Genomic DNA, 12,747 nt, shown 5'->3' with positions numbered 1-12,747 from the left:
TTCAAGAGCCTGAAGTGGTTGTTAAATGTCGGCTACAGTAAGGTGAGGTCAAGGAGGGATTAAGACTGGAGGTAAACTCCCAGCTCCCAGTATGGATTTTAAAAATACCTGGGCAGTTCTATAAACATTGAATTGGTAGGTACGTATGATTTAATATTTATAAATACTAAGTGTAGTCGAAATGTAGTTAAGATTCAAGCTTAGATGCACCAGAGCTCACACAGGATACTCCTTTCAGCAGTTCTGTGGATCTTGAGTTTATAGGACTAGGAGCCAGACTAACTTTCCTACTCTCAAATATTTGGATTTCCTCAGTACTCCCTTCCCTGAGCTTTTCAGCATGGAGAACTAGGGGTCAGTCTCCGGGCATCCTCGTAGCCACCATTCTTTTTCTAGCTCTTGCCTCGGTCAGGTGAGGATGGAGTCAGTCTCCAAAGCTCAGGAGAAAAGACTAAGTGAGTGACTGCTGGCCTCTGGCTCTCCCATTAGTCAGAGCCACCCAGCAGCCAATCTCTACGTGGCCCAGACTCTAAGGATCTAATTAAAGCCTTGACATCAACAAGTCTTCTTGTGGGAAGGCGCAGGGTGGCCTCTCCTTTCTGGAGAAAAGATGATGTAAAGAGAAACATAGATCTGAGTGACCATCCCTTCCCGGCTTCTGGCAACGTGTGGGCCTGAGCATGCCACCTTCCACATTAGCTTCAGTTTCTCCCTGGACTCTTTCCTTTTCATACCCACAGCTCTCCTAAATCTGAAGGTGCCAGGTGGCGGGTGAAGTATTCCTACACCCGAGAAATGGGTGACCCACCCCATCACTCTGGCTCACTTCCTTTTGCATGAACGAGATTTGCAACCTAATCTCTCCCTTTCCCAACTGTCATCTGTCTAGAACATCTTCTGAAATGACATCTCTATCACTGCTCTCCTCAAACGGGATCTCAAAGGACTGGTTGGTCACAACTTTTTGGAAGACCTAATAAATTAGAAACGCAGTCTTTCAGGATTTTAAGTTAAAAGGCTATCTTGCCGGACATTTAACACACTGTGTTAAGTGAATCTCAAACACACACTTCAATACCTTCAGGAGGCCCATCCCAAAGTAACGTTTTACATGTTTGTCCTGAAACCCCCCAACCTGCACCTCCCCACACACTGGTAAAAGTATCTATTTTACAAATATTAGTGGCATTAGCCAACCCCCCCAGCACAATAAGTAAGTAAATAAAGAGAAGACTAGACTTTATCCAATATAAATTTGTTTTTATTGAAGCAGCAGTCACATGACTTTATATCTAGCCTTTAGATTAGGCCTGACAGAGTGAGCCAGCCCTAAAAAAAAGATGTTTCTTTTTGCACTAAGAGACATAACATGTTTACATACATCATCCAGGATTGGAAATGAGCAGACTCAAACACATGTGTCGGTTACCTGGGAGGTACAGCCCCACTGTCTGTGGTGTTCATATATTTTACAGATACTCCCAAAGACCATTACTAATGGGATGAAAGTTAAAAGAAAACACAGCTACACCAAACCGTGAACACAGTAATCAAAGACAGCAGCTTACACACGTTTAAAAAACTTGTCCCTTTTAGGGATTTTCTTTCTTCAAAGCAGTGTCTGCAAAGCTTCCTCTACAGCAAATCCAAAGGTTTCCAAGATGGAAGCTGCACCTCTTGGGGCTATACAATGGAATAAGATCATTGGAAAGAAGAACTAGTGTTTGTATCTTGATTTTTATAACAAAGATTCATGTTTCTCTAACTGGAGGAACGGAGATGGTGATGTGACTACATATTGCAATGACAAAATAGGCAGGGTGAAGAAAAGAGGGTTGGGTACTGAAAGAAAGACCACACACTTGTGAATTTTAATTTCATTTCCAGGCTAACCTACTTTTTATTTAATGCAAATTACAGTACCAGTTAACTATTTCCAAACCAAGTCACATAGAACGAAATGTATTTACAAGGGAATGGGGAAGGGGAAAAAAAACATTGAGCATACTTTTCACAAAAAAGTTTATATTTAAAATGAAAAAAAAAAATCAGTCACAGAGGCATTCAAGTAGTAATAATGTTATACAGATTTTCGCTTTTCCTTTATATCAAGACAGATTTGCACAAGTGTTTGCAATAGTTTGTATACAACCCACAGTCCTTTATATATATATATATATATATATATAATAAATTTTGTTTTTTAGATTTGCTTTTAAGATGGAAGTGGTCACGCTAATTGGTATGTGTACAGGCCCAAGTGATCCATCGGCAACACATTAGAAATGCAAATTTTACAGGCAAGCACATTTTCATACATCTATCTGTATCTGCCTGTAGACAGATATATAAGAAAAAAAAACTTAAAAATTAACACAAGGAAGTCTACTTTGTCAAGCTAACCCCTTATGTACTGGTTGTCATTTTGCTTTTATTGCAGAGGTGCAAAACGGAGCAACAAACTTGAACAAAAGTCATAACCCTTGTGAAAATAATCCAAACCCCAGGGATTACTTTCAAAGCCTCTCAAACGTAGAACTTAGTCTGGGACTCTACTGTGCTTCTAGTTGTCTCTCTCATTTTCAGTGGCTCAGGATTCTACCCGAAAAGACAGATTTTCTTGTAAAGCACGCTTAGTTTATTCTTCTATATAAGGAGAAAGTGTTCGGCTCTGTGATTAGAGGATCACTAACATGAACAAGAGGAGTCAGATACCATCTTGATTTAAAATAAAGAAAAATCCCCAGACCCCTGGGGATCTGGCATTGGCCAAACTTCCTTTGGAAGATTCCAAAGTTAAATCCTTTAAAAAGGCAAGGGGAAAAAAAAAATGAAATGCCAGTGTCTTTATATCCACAGGGATAGAGAATACAATAGTCCTCTCAGAAACCTTTGCATTGGTGCAGACAAGATGACTGGTTAGGCAGGCTTTGTTAAAACACAAACCAAGAATATGTGTCTAAAAATTAGGAGGACTTAAAAAAATGACAGAACATGTCACTGGAAAGAAGGTGCAGTCTTCTGCCTTGCTGGAATGAACACACGATGTTTCAAAAATAGCAACCTTTGGTTTGGTAAAGTTTTTCTCTTCTACTCAAGACATCTTATATGGAGTACTTGGAGGCAAAACAAATCATCTTGACTTTTTTTTCAAAAAAAGGCCTTCATGATGGGCACACAGTAAGAATTACACTGATTTTTAAAAAAAGAAATTAAAAAATAATGACATTTCATTGAATGGGGTGGAGGTGGTGGGAGGGAGGGAGGGGCTGAAACCACAGTCCTCTACGGGCCCGGCACGCTCCGGGCAGTAACCGCACTAGAGCATTTTAGACCACTGACGTATCAAAACCTGATACTATTACAAAATTCTGATTTATAAAAACCAGTTCTCTCTCTCTCTCTCATTTGGGAGGGAAATAGGTGAGGAGGAGAGAGAGAGCATGGAAGGTTCCCGCAATCTGCTGTTTGTAAGACCCACGGGTTAGAGTTTGGGGAAGAGACGAGTAAAATCTAATCTATTCGCTATCCTTCAGCTCTAGGGCTCCCTGGCACTACTCTAAGTCCCTGGATGAACTAAGTGTGAAATGAAACCGGTCACTGCTACTGATGAGGAAACAAACGTTCAGAATCAGAACAAAGGCAGGGCTTGAATGAAACGAGATTGTGAACGTGGTTCCCCCTTTCCGCTTCTGAGCATGGCATCACTGAAACTTAACTGTGGAAGGGGCAGAGACACTGTGTTGGGAGTGAGCTATTATTTCAAGGGGAAACGGGGGGGGGGGGGGGGGGACAGGGAGACATGGATAGAGGAAGCAATTAAAATTTAAAAATGAAAACAAAAACAAAAAAAACAAACACATGGCAGTGAAGGCACTCCAAACTATATAGATACACTATACATTGCTAGAGTTATTGTTACAATAATACAGGCCGGTACCTACTGTACAGAGTTAAAACTATATGGCTTTAAAAAGCTCGTCTACATTTTGTCTGATTATTAAACAGAATCACTGCCCTGAACAGTAACTTTTTGCTCATTAATAACAGTTCCTGGGTCCACATATTTACATACAAAACAATAAAACTTAAATTTAAAAACATTGAAAGAAAATATAATGTACAAGCTTGAATTTGGTGAGGAGCTTTTTATTATTATTATTATTATTATTATTTACAAAAAGATATTCAGAGACCTGGATCTCACTTGTATAAAAGAGTTCTGTGATCCTGACATGATCTTTGAGAAAGAAAAACCACGCACCTCAGCCCTCACACACAAATAAGAGAAAAGCATTTGACTTTTCTCTCTTCTCTTACTCCATTTATACAGGGCAAGGGGGGAGTGTTTCCTAAAACAAGCACAGATTTTTATGGACTCCAGCAAGTATACCAAGTCCGGAGTAGCGTCTGTGTCCAAATGTTTGGCTGGGCTGTTTGGTCTGAAAGCAGTTCTATTTCTCTGTCACAGACCTGCTGTTCAATTTCTTTATAAATCCTTCTTGAAAATGGTCTATCAAAGCCATTCCCTTTAGGAATTATGCTGCCAAATACTTTGATTCAGACTGCATTCAAATCTTGATGAGCTCTCAGAAGCTTGCTATGAAAAGTAAAGTTCAATTTGTTCGATTTGGTTTGAGTGAGTGTGTGTCCTTTCTCATGAACTCTGACATAATCAGAGGTTTGAGAAACCCCTTTTGTGGCCTAAGAGCTTAGCTAAACAGTGAGTGAAACGAAGATGGCTCACAGTTGCCTTTCTGGTATTGGTTCACTTCAGCAGGCAGTAGGACTCTTTGAGAGTCACACACACTTGGTTAAGAAGCAGGACAGGGTGCTGGGACCTGCATGAGGGCTGCCAAGAGACTCACTTCCAAATCACCTGGAGGGCAAGACCCCTAACATGACCTAAGGTGGCAGTGAGGAGGGGCGAAGGAGGTTACACACAATCTAGGGCTCAGCTCTGCAGCCCTACGGCTATCAGCTAACCGTGGAAGGCGTGCGGGGAGGGAGCGGGCAGGAGGGACAGGTGGCCATCACTCAAGTGATCTTTAAATGTAAAGTACAACTGATTGTGCCTTAAAGATTCATAGGTCAAGTAATGGCCGAGAAGCACCAAGGTGACTAAGGTTCATTTTAGAGTATATAAGGCCCACATAGATGTCAACCTTAAAAGTATAAAACAAAGTTGTTGTGAAATCTATTTACTCACTGCAAACATAATCCTTTAATCCTCCTTGCTTTCCAAGGAATATTGCTTTTTCTTCAAAAACAAAGACTGATTCTTACACCATTCACTGACACACAAAGAAAACAAACAAAAACTCTTAACTGGGTGTGGGGGAAACATTCTTCTTCTTAAGCTTCAACCAGTTGATTTTGATACTGTGGACAAAAAAACAAAAAAGGCAGTACTGAATCTATGTATATATAACATATATACACATATTTATATAATCAGCTTTCCTATAAAGTCAGCAGGTACGAGTGACTGTTTATATCATGTTGACGTGTCGTTTTTAAGATTCCTACCATCTAAAATCATAGTGGCCTATCTGACATGCATCAATAAATAAAATTTAAAAAGCATGAGGTTAAAAAAAAGCTGAAATTAAATACAAATTCTAGATTTGGATTTAAAATTAGAACTACGTGCAGAATGCGGCAATTTCTGCAAGCTCGATTTGCAATTAAAAAATATGAAAAATAAACCAGTAGACTGTTACAGTTCACATTATTTAACTATAATGTCCTCTCAAGTGAATCTTTGCAAGGGAAGCAACTTTAGAAAACAATCTGGACAACTTCATCCACAGTGGTGAGATGTGCCCCTGGCCTGTCCCTTTCCTCCAGGTCCATCGGCTTTTGACCTCTGCAGCCAGAGTGGCCAGCTCAACACCTTTTTCAGTCTTCTCCTAGGTCATCAGTTCAAAACTACTGAGATCTGCACGGAACCTTTGGTCAGGCAGAGACCCACCCGTGGAGCGCGCGTGCTCCTCCTCTGGCAGCCTCCTACTGAGTTTCTTCACCACTAGCACTAATTCAGAGCAAAACAAAACCTTAACAAATCAATGAAGAATCTTCCCCTTATAGTTTCAAATTTTATTGACCTCCCTGGGTTACAAATGATACACATTTCCTTTTTTGTCTGCCACACCTGCCACCAACATGACAAAGGCAAGTCTTCAAACACCCGAGGATATGGATTAATTTTACAAGTGACATTTAAGTCCCCACTGAGTTACATCTGCTAAGCTCCCAACCAATTTCAAGCTGTGCACTATACCAAAGTCTTACACTTGACTTTAGAAGAAAACAAAGTTCAAAAAAACTTCAGCACAGAACAACGTTTTCTTATTTTGTGGAAGGGACATGAGGCAGGAGTCCTGTTTTTAAAGTATACAACAGCAGACTTTTGATAAAAAAAGATTGTCGTGGGAGAGATTGTGTGTTCTAGTGCTCCGCTTTCCCCCTCCCCACAACCCCTCCCACCCCCTGGATCTCCCTCAAAGTGAGAATACAATGAAATTGGTTTGTATTTATAGCTATTTTACAAGGTTAAATAAGAACAATAATAATAATAATAAAAAAAATTGAACACTAAAATGAACAGGTTTTTTTTTTTCTCTTTTTAATTTTCTTTCCAAACGTGACCAGTGTTGCTGAGTGACACTCAAGTAACTGGTGGTTTCTCCTGTGCAGCTGGCTGCTCGGGACTTGTTCAGGTGGAGTTGGAAGCTGATGCAGAAGCGGCGTTATTGGTCTGTCCACGGTCTCCAGCATTAGCATCTGCAAATCGAAAGTCCCAAAAGAGATCATGAGCAATGCTTTAACACCCCAAAGAGAAAAGTACACTGCCTTAACTGCAGACTGTGAGCTGTGTGGTCTTCCAAGCTATACCTGGAACTGTTTTAAGTATGGCCAATACTATGAAATCTGAATTTCTTTCTGCTTAGCGCTAAGACCATGCCTTGGTCTGGTCTTGGTGCAGGGAAGATAGTGTCTTTGAGTAAATTACAGACTCGGAGCCAGACATCATTTCTGTCAAAGCTCTTGCTATAGCTGGGCTTAGCTGTGCATGAATACTCAGCTGGAGTCTAACTCACTTGAAAATAAATGAACAATGCACAGCTGGGAAACCTTGCTGAAAATTCTGAGCCATGTTACAATGTGCCATCTGCTTAAGCAGGTGAAATGGGTGGAGGCAGTGAAAGCAATATGGGTCAGTGTTGACAGGCAGAAGCACTAGGCACAAATCAAACTCAGTTGCTTGCTTTCTAAGTACAGTCCCTCTTCATTATTCACAGAAATGGAAGACAATCAGCAAAAAAGAAATAACCACTGTAGTACCAATTTGCTTATTCAATTCAATAAAGCATCTTGTGGTCAAATATCTTGGCAGTGACCTTATTTTGCCAAGCCCTTTGGAAATACGTATAACTTTATAACCAACTTTAACCCCCCTCCCTTTTAAGTTCATTATTTTTTCACAGCATCCATTAATGTTTAAGTGGGCATTTAATTGTGTCCAGATTGGCTCTCCATCTCAGGTAGGCAGACTGCTGCAGTGGCTAGTCAAATTGCATCCCTGTCATCCCAGTCATCACACATGACTGGGAATATACTGCTAGGCAAATTTTCCCCCAAACGCTTCACACTAAGCCCTGAGCAAGAAGAGACGTGGTTTGACTGGGATGGGCAACTTCCAAGAGCCATCTCCCTAGAAGTCACACAACCCTTGGCCATCAAGGCTGGTGACACCAAAAACCAGACTGAAGCTCTCCTATGTCCTATGATGAGTAAACAATATCATTGCTGAATGCAACATGTGATCCTTGGATCTTTCTACTTAAATTTTTTCATTAGAGAGAGAAACAAAAGACCCCAAAGACACACAGGAATTCTTTAACAAGGATTAGCTATTCAGTTTATCATTTCAATGGCCACTCTATAAAAATTATACTTCTTTTCTAGATTCCTGATTTTCCTGCTCTCAAAACAATTTGTCCTTACACACATTTAACTCAGACTCTGAGGAAGAAATGTTTATATCTCTTAATTTGAATGGTTATGGTTAAGTCATTTAATTTCCTTCAAAACATTTAAAGCTGTTTCTAATCCTGTTTTCATGCAAATAAGTGCAGATATTATGGCATCAGGGTCCCTACGTGAGGTTCATATTGTCCATGGCACGGAGTCACATTCACTCATTGGTATGGCACGTGGACAGGTGGCAGGAGAGAGTAGATGACATAGAATCTATTCTTCAAAGGCAGGTAAGCAGCCTTTTCCAATAATCAGTAAGTATCTGTGTCTAACGCTTCATTCACGACCCCTGGTCTTTCTCAGATAGGCTCAGTTTAGCAGGAGTTTTACTCTCAACAATCATCCAAATTCTGTGCATCAATAATCACCTAACATCAGTTTCTGTCCAGGCCACAGGTTCCTGTAAACCTTTCTTGGGAAAAAAATACTCATTTTCCTAATTTAGGCACAGGCTGCATTAAAAACAACAATCCAGAGAAAGCCTGAAAGGCCCCAGAGCTATTTCAGAATTATAATGTTGCTCACAAATCCAAGCTCATTGTAGCATTTCCTATGCTTTGGATGACACTCAGCACCTTCCATGATCATCAACAGCACTTTTCTCTCATTTTCAGTATGTGAAGACAACAGGTAAAACTGCCACATTCTGGTCTTCCCCAGGACTTAAGAGAGTGACCAATCATCAGGAATTGATCTCTTGACCACAACATCAGCACATATACCAGCACTGTTAGCAGCTCTGGCCATGGCAGCCATCAGCTACATCAGCCACACCCACCAGAGCTCCGCTACATGGCCACCCAGCCCATGATGTTAATTTGCTCTTTGGCAAAATCCTATTGAGCTATTAATCTGGAGACATTCTTTCACTGGCTATTACCTGTGAGCTTATGACATTCCTCAAACTAGTCTCTCCTTCTTTGGATAAATTCAAGGCAGCCTGTATGACCATAATAAAAAGCACAAGCCTTTTAAGCGGACATATAGCCAGAAATGAATTCACCTTCTGAACAATAAAATTTGAAAAGGTACTCTTACTCCTCAGGTTTGTAATTTAATGAGCTCATATTTTTTCTCTGAATTATTTCCAAATCACTTGATGAGTAAAATTTTAACAGCTAATTATTCTGATTACAAATATCCTTGATACCAAAAGTCACAATGCTGTACTCATTCATCAAAAAAACAACCCCACCAAACCTTTGCCAAGTGCAATGAACTCCACTTAAAATCAAATTATACATGTCCTTGCTAAGAAAAACAGAGAGTTCTCTGTTTTTCAGAGGGAGACATAGCACAGGGCGGAGAAAAGCAAAACAAAAGACCGTGATGTTCTGTAAACTCAATGGGCGTCCAGACCGCCCAGCCTAGCAGCTGCACAGAGCTCCAGTTCATCAGTTCTTGGTACGTGCTTATTTTGCTCCCACTTTCAATTCTGTAAATTACTTTACATAACTGAATTAATATGAGACTTCTATACTAAAAGTGTTCGTTAATTTAAAATTCTGATAAATTTTCACTGGATTTGGATGTTTACTGTAATTTCTCTAACTTTTCTTCTCAAACTTTTAAACAGTAACTATTTAAAAACAGCAAAGCTCATTTTGATTCTCCTGCATTCCCTCCCATTACATTCATATTGGTAAAAATGGTGCTCCCTGGCACCAGGGTTTAAAGGACAGGCTCACATCTTTTGATTATAAAGCATCCAATCCAACTAAGAATAATCAGACTGTACAGTCTCAAGTTTTTAGTCTTGAGATGCTCCTCTGAAATTCACAGAGATTCTTAAATCTAATCCAATTCCACAAAGCTTTACTGAGTATGAGACCTAGTTGTACAACTTAATAGCTGTGTGATTTTGGAACAAGTTATTTAACCTCTCTAACACTCAATTCCTTATCTGTAAAATGGTGATAATACCACCTGCCTATGAAGTGCTTGGCATAGTACTTGGATTATACTAATTGTTCAATAAATGGAAAGGTAAAAGGAGACCCTTAAAAATACATAAATTTATTGTTTAGTGTGACTACAATACCCACCATCACCACCACAATAAACATGAGTGGCAGCAGTTGTTAACATCTGAGTGCTTACCAATGTGCCAAACATCACACTAAGTACACTGCAAGCATGTCATTCAGCTCCCACAGTAACCCCAAGAAATAGGCACAATTATTGCCCCCATTCTGCAAATGGGAAAATGGAGACACAAAGAGCTTAAGTAATGTGCCCAAGGTCGTAGAGCTAACAAGTGGGAGAGCTGAGCACAGAGGGAGCAGAGAAAAGGAATGACGACTTTTACGGGCAGTAGGGGATAGAAGAAAAGATTTCCCAGCAAAGGAAGAAACGAGCTTAAGGGGACTTTCATTTAGATCTAACCCCTACATAATTCACTGTGATTTCTACAAGCCTATTTTTATTATCTAAAAGGGTTACTACATTAAAACAGACCAGTGAACCTATGATAAGAATTAAAAGTATATTTAGTTATTTTATTTTCTAATTTTCAAACAGTCTGTTGGGGTATACAGAGATGCAAGTGATTTCGAAACAACCATACAGCTGATATTTCACTGACTTCCACACTCCTAAAAACTAATGCCCATTTACCACCCTCTGATGCTGCTGCAGAACAAACTGGGGATGGACTTGAGGGGGAATGGACAGAATACTCAGCTTAGGAGAAGGTAGAAGACCATTCTTATACACGTGGCAGCCACCTTCCAAGACGGTGCCAAAGGGTCATGCCTCTTGGTCTCCATGCTCTAATGTAGTCCCCTCCCCCAGTGAATAGGGTTGACCTGTATAACCAACAGAATATTGCAGAAATAATGGTGATTTCATAATGGTTAGGACATAAAAGACACTATGGCTTCTACCCACCTTGTCCTCCCCTTCTTGGATTACTTGGTCTAGGGAAAGCCAGCTGCCACAATGTGAGACACTCCCGTAGCACAACGGAGAGGTACACATGGTGAGGAACTGAGACCTCCTGCATACAGCCAGCACAGATTCACTAACCATGTGAATGAGCCATCCTAGAGGTAGATCTTTCAACACAGGCAAGACTTCAGATGTCTACAGCCCTGGCTGACATTTTGACTACAACCTCATGAGAGACCCTGACCTAGAACCCGATCCAGCTAGGCTGCTTACGAATTCCTGACACACAGAAACGGTGAGATAATAAATGTTTACTCTTGTTTTAAGCTGCTAAATTTTGGGATATCTTGATGTGTTGAAATAGATAACTAAAACACACATATATGTCAAAGAACTTAAATGCCAGTGAGGGTTTATGCTCACAAGCCCATGAGAGCGCCACTAACCAACTCCCTCTACAAAATTTGGTATGCTCCTAATACACTACACAAGACAAGGAAGACTGCATGGATGATCAATTGCTTTTTCCCTAGTTTTGAGAAGAGTCTATGGTTCTATGGTTTTTGTACTGGATACGGCAAAGGGAATGTGTGCATGTATTTAACTGAAACCAATTTTATTCTGTGTAACTTCAGAGGTAAAAATGACAAGTTGGGCAATCCCATAGTGAAGGCTAGAGTGATGCTCTAAGGCATCAAGTTCCCAAAAGCGTCCACGAGGCTGTGATTTTTGTCCTAAATTTTTATGTGCAAAATTTCATAAACGATACACATATATTTTTCTAGGGGAGGATCCATAGCTCTTTTCCCAGATTCTCAGAGATCTGTAAGAGTTGCTAGATAACTGAGTCACGGATTTGATGGGCAGCTGTCTCAATATTGAGGAAACTGCCCCACCTAGTTGCTCAGGTCACAAACCTAAAGTTCTCAACCTTGGTTCTTCCCTTTCCCTCCCCAACAGATCTAATGTATCAGCAAGTATCCTGTCCATTCTCCCTCCAAATGAGTCTGATCAAATGTGCAAATGTGAACAGGAAGGACAGTGAACATACGGTCCCACATTTATAAACTGCTGCCAAAGGTTTAAATAAAAAGATAATAGAAAATAAGGAAACCAGGTGGGAAGAACGGACAGAGAATAAACCTAGGAGCTGGGGTTCCAAAGGCCCTGCCACCATGAATCAGTATTCCAGAAATATGGGTCTATAAAAGTTAAAGGTTTCTAACTGACACAAGTGTTTACTGTTTGGCCCAGGAGTAATGATGGAAATGTTCTATCTGCACTTTCTAATAGGGTGGCTACATAGCTATTTATGGTTATTTAAATTTAATTGAAATTAAATGAAAATAAAAATTTAGTTCCTTATTTAGCCTAAACGTTTCAAGTTCTCAAAAGCTACAAAATTATATTTTAAATATTTTTATTATTGGCATATTAATAAAAGAGCATATTTCAGATATATCAAATCCTTTTTGTGTTTTATATGTACTTTCTAAGTATATTTTGGAACTTGAAGTATATTTTTATTTCTTTATTTCTTTTATGATGCTCTCCCAAGCACATTTTATATGTTTCTATTCACCAGCTATCCTCTTTCTATGATAGTTAGAAATGTCTCATGACAGGCCAACTCCTCTAAAATATAAAATTTTGGCAGCCTGGGATATATTATTTCTATCTTGTAGCTAACTGAGGATATTGTGATTCAAGCTGTTCCAAGTGGAAATGCCCCTACTATACAAATGTGTCTTGGATATTAGTACTGTTAACTGACACATGAACAAATAAGACCATGACTCACAGAGAATCAAAAGT

The 12,747-nt window shown here is 39.8% G+C and overlaps 1 protein-coding gene across 7 annotated transcripts in view; it reads right to left on the bottom strand.

Annotated features, from left to right (window-relative positions):
- Window positions 1-6,084: 6,084 nt before the first annotated feature.
- The window catches only part of GSK3B (glycogen synthase kinase 3 beta), a 203,045-nt gene continuing 196,382 nt past the window's right edge, over window positions 6,085-12,747 (bottom strand). For 4 of the 7 annotated variants that reach the window (XM_070243736.1, XM_001502477.5, XM_070243737.1 and 1 more), the window contains one exon: window positions 6,085-6,786. Coding sequence is in view for 4 of the 7 variants with exons in the window: in XM_001502477.5 (XP_001502527.1) it covers window positions 6,719-6,786 (68 nt within the window). In the remaining 3 variants the exon portion in view is untranslated. Of the gene's footprint in view, window positions 6,787-8,459; window positions 10,851-12,747 lie in introns of those variants that run through there. The other 3 variants (XM_070243734.1, XM_070243738.1, XM_070243735.1) reach the window with 1 other exon arrangement.

The sequence above is a fragment of the Equus caballus genome, chromosome 19, assembly GCF_041296265.1.
Source record: "Equus caballus isolate H_3958 breed thoroughbred chromosome 19, TB-T2T, whole genome shotgun sequence".
Lineage (NCBI taxonomy): Eukaryota > Metazoa > Chordata > Mammalia > Perissodactyla > Equidae > Equus > Equus caballus.
The sequence above is the reverse complement of the archived record's forward strand: the minus strand, read 5'-3'. Positions and strand labels throughout refer to the sequence as shown.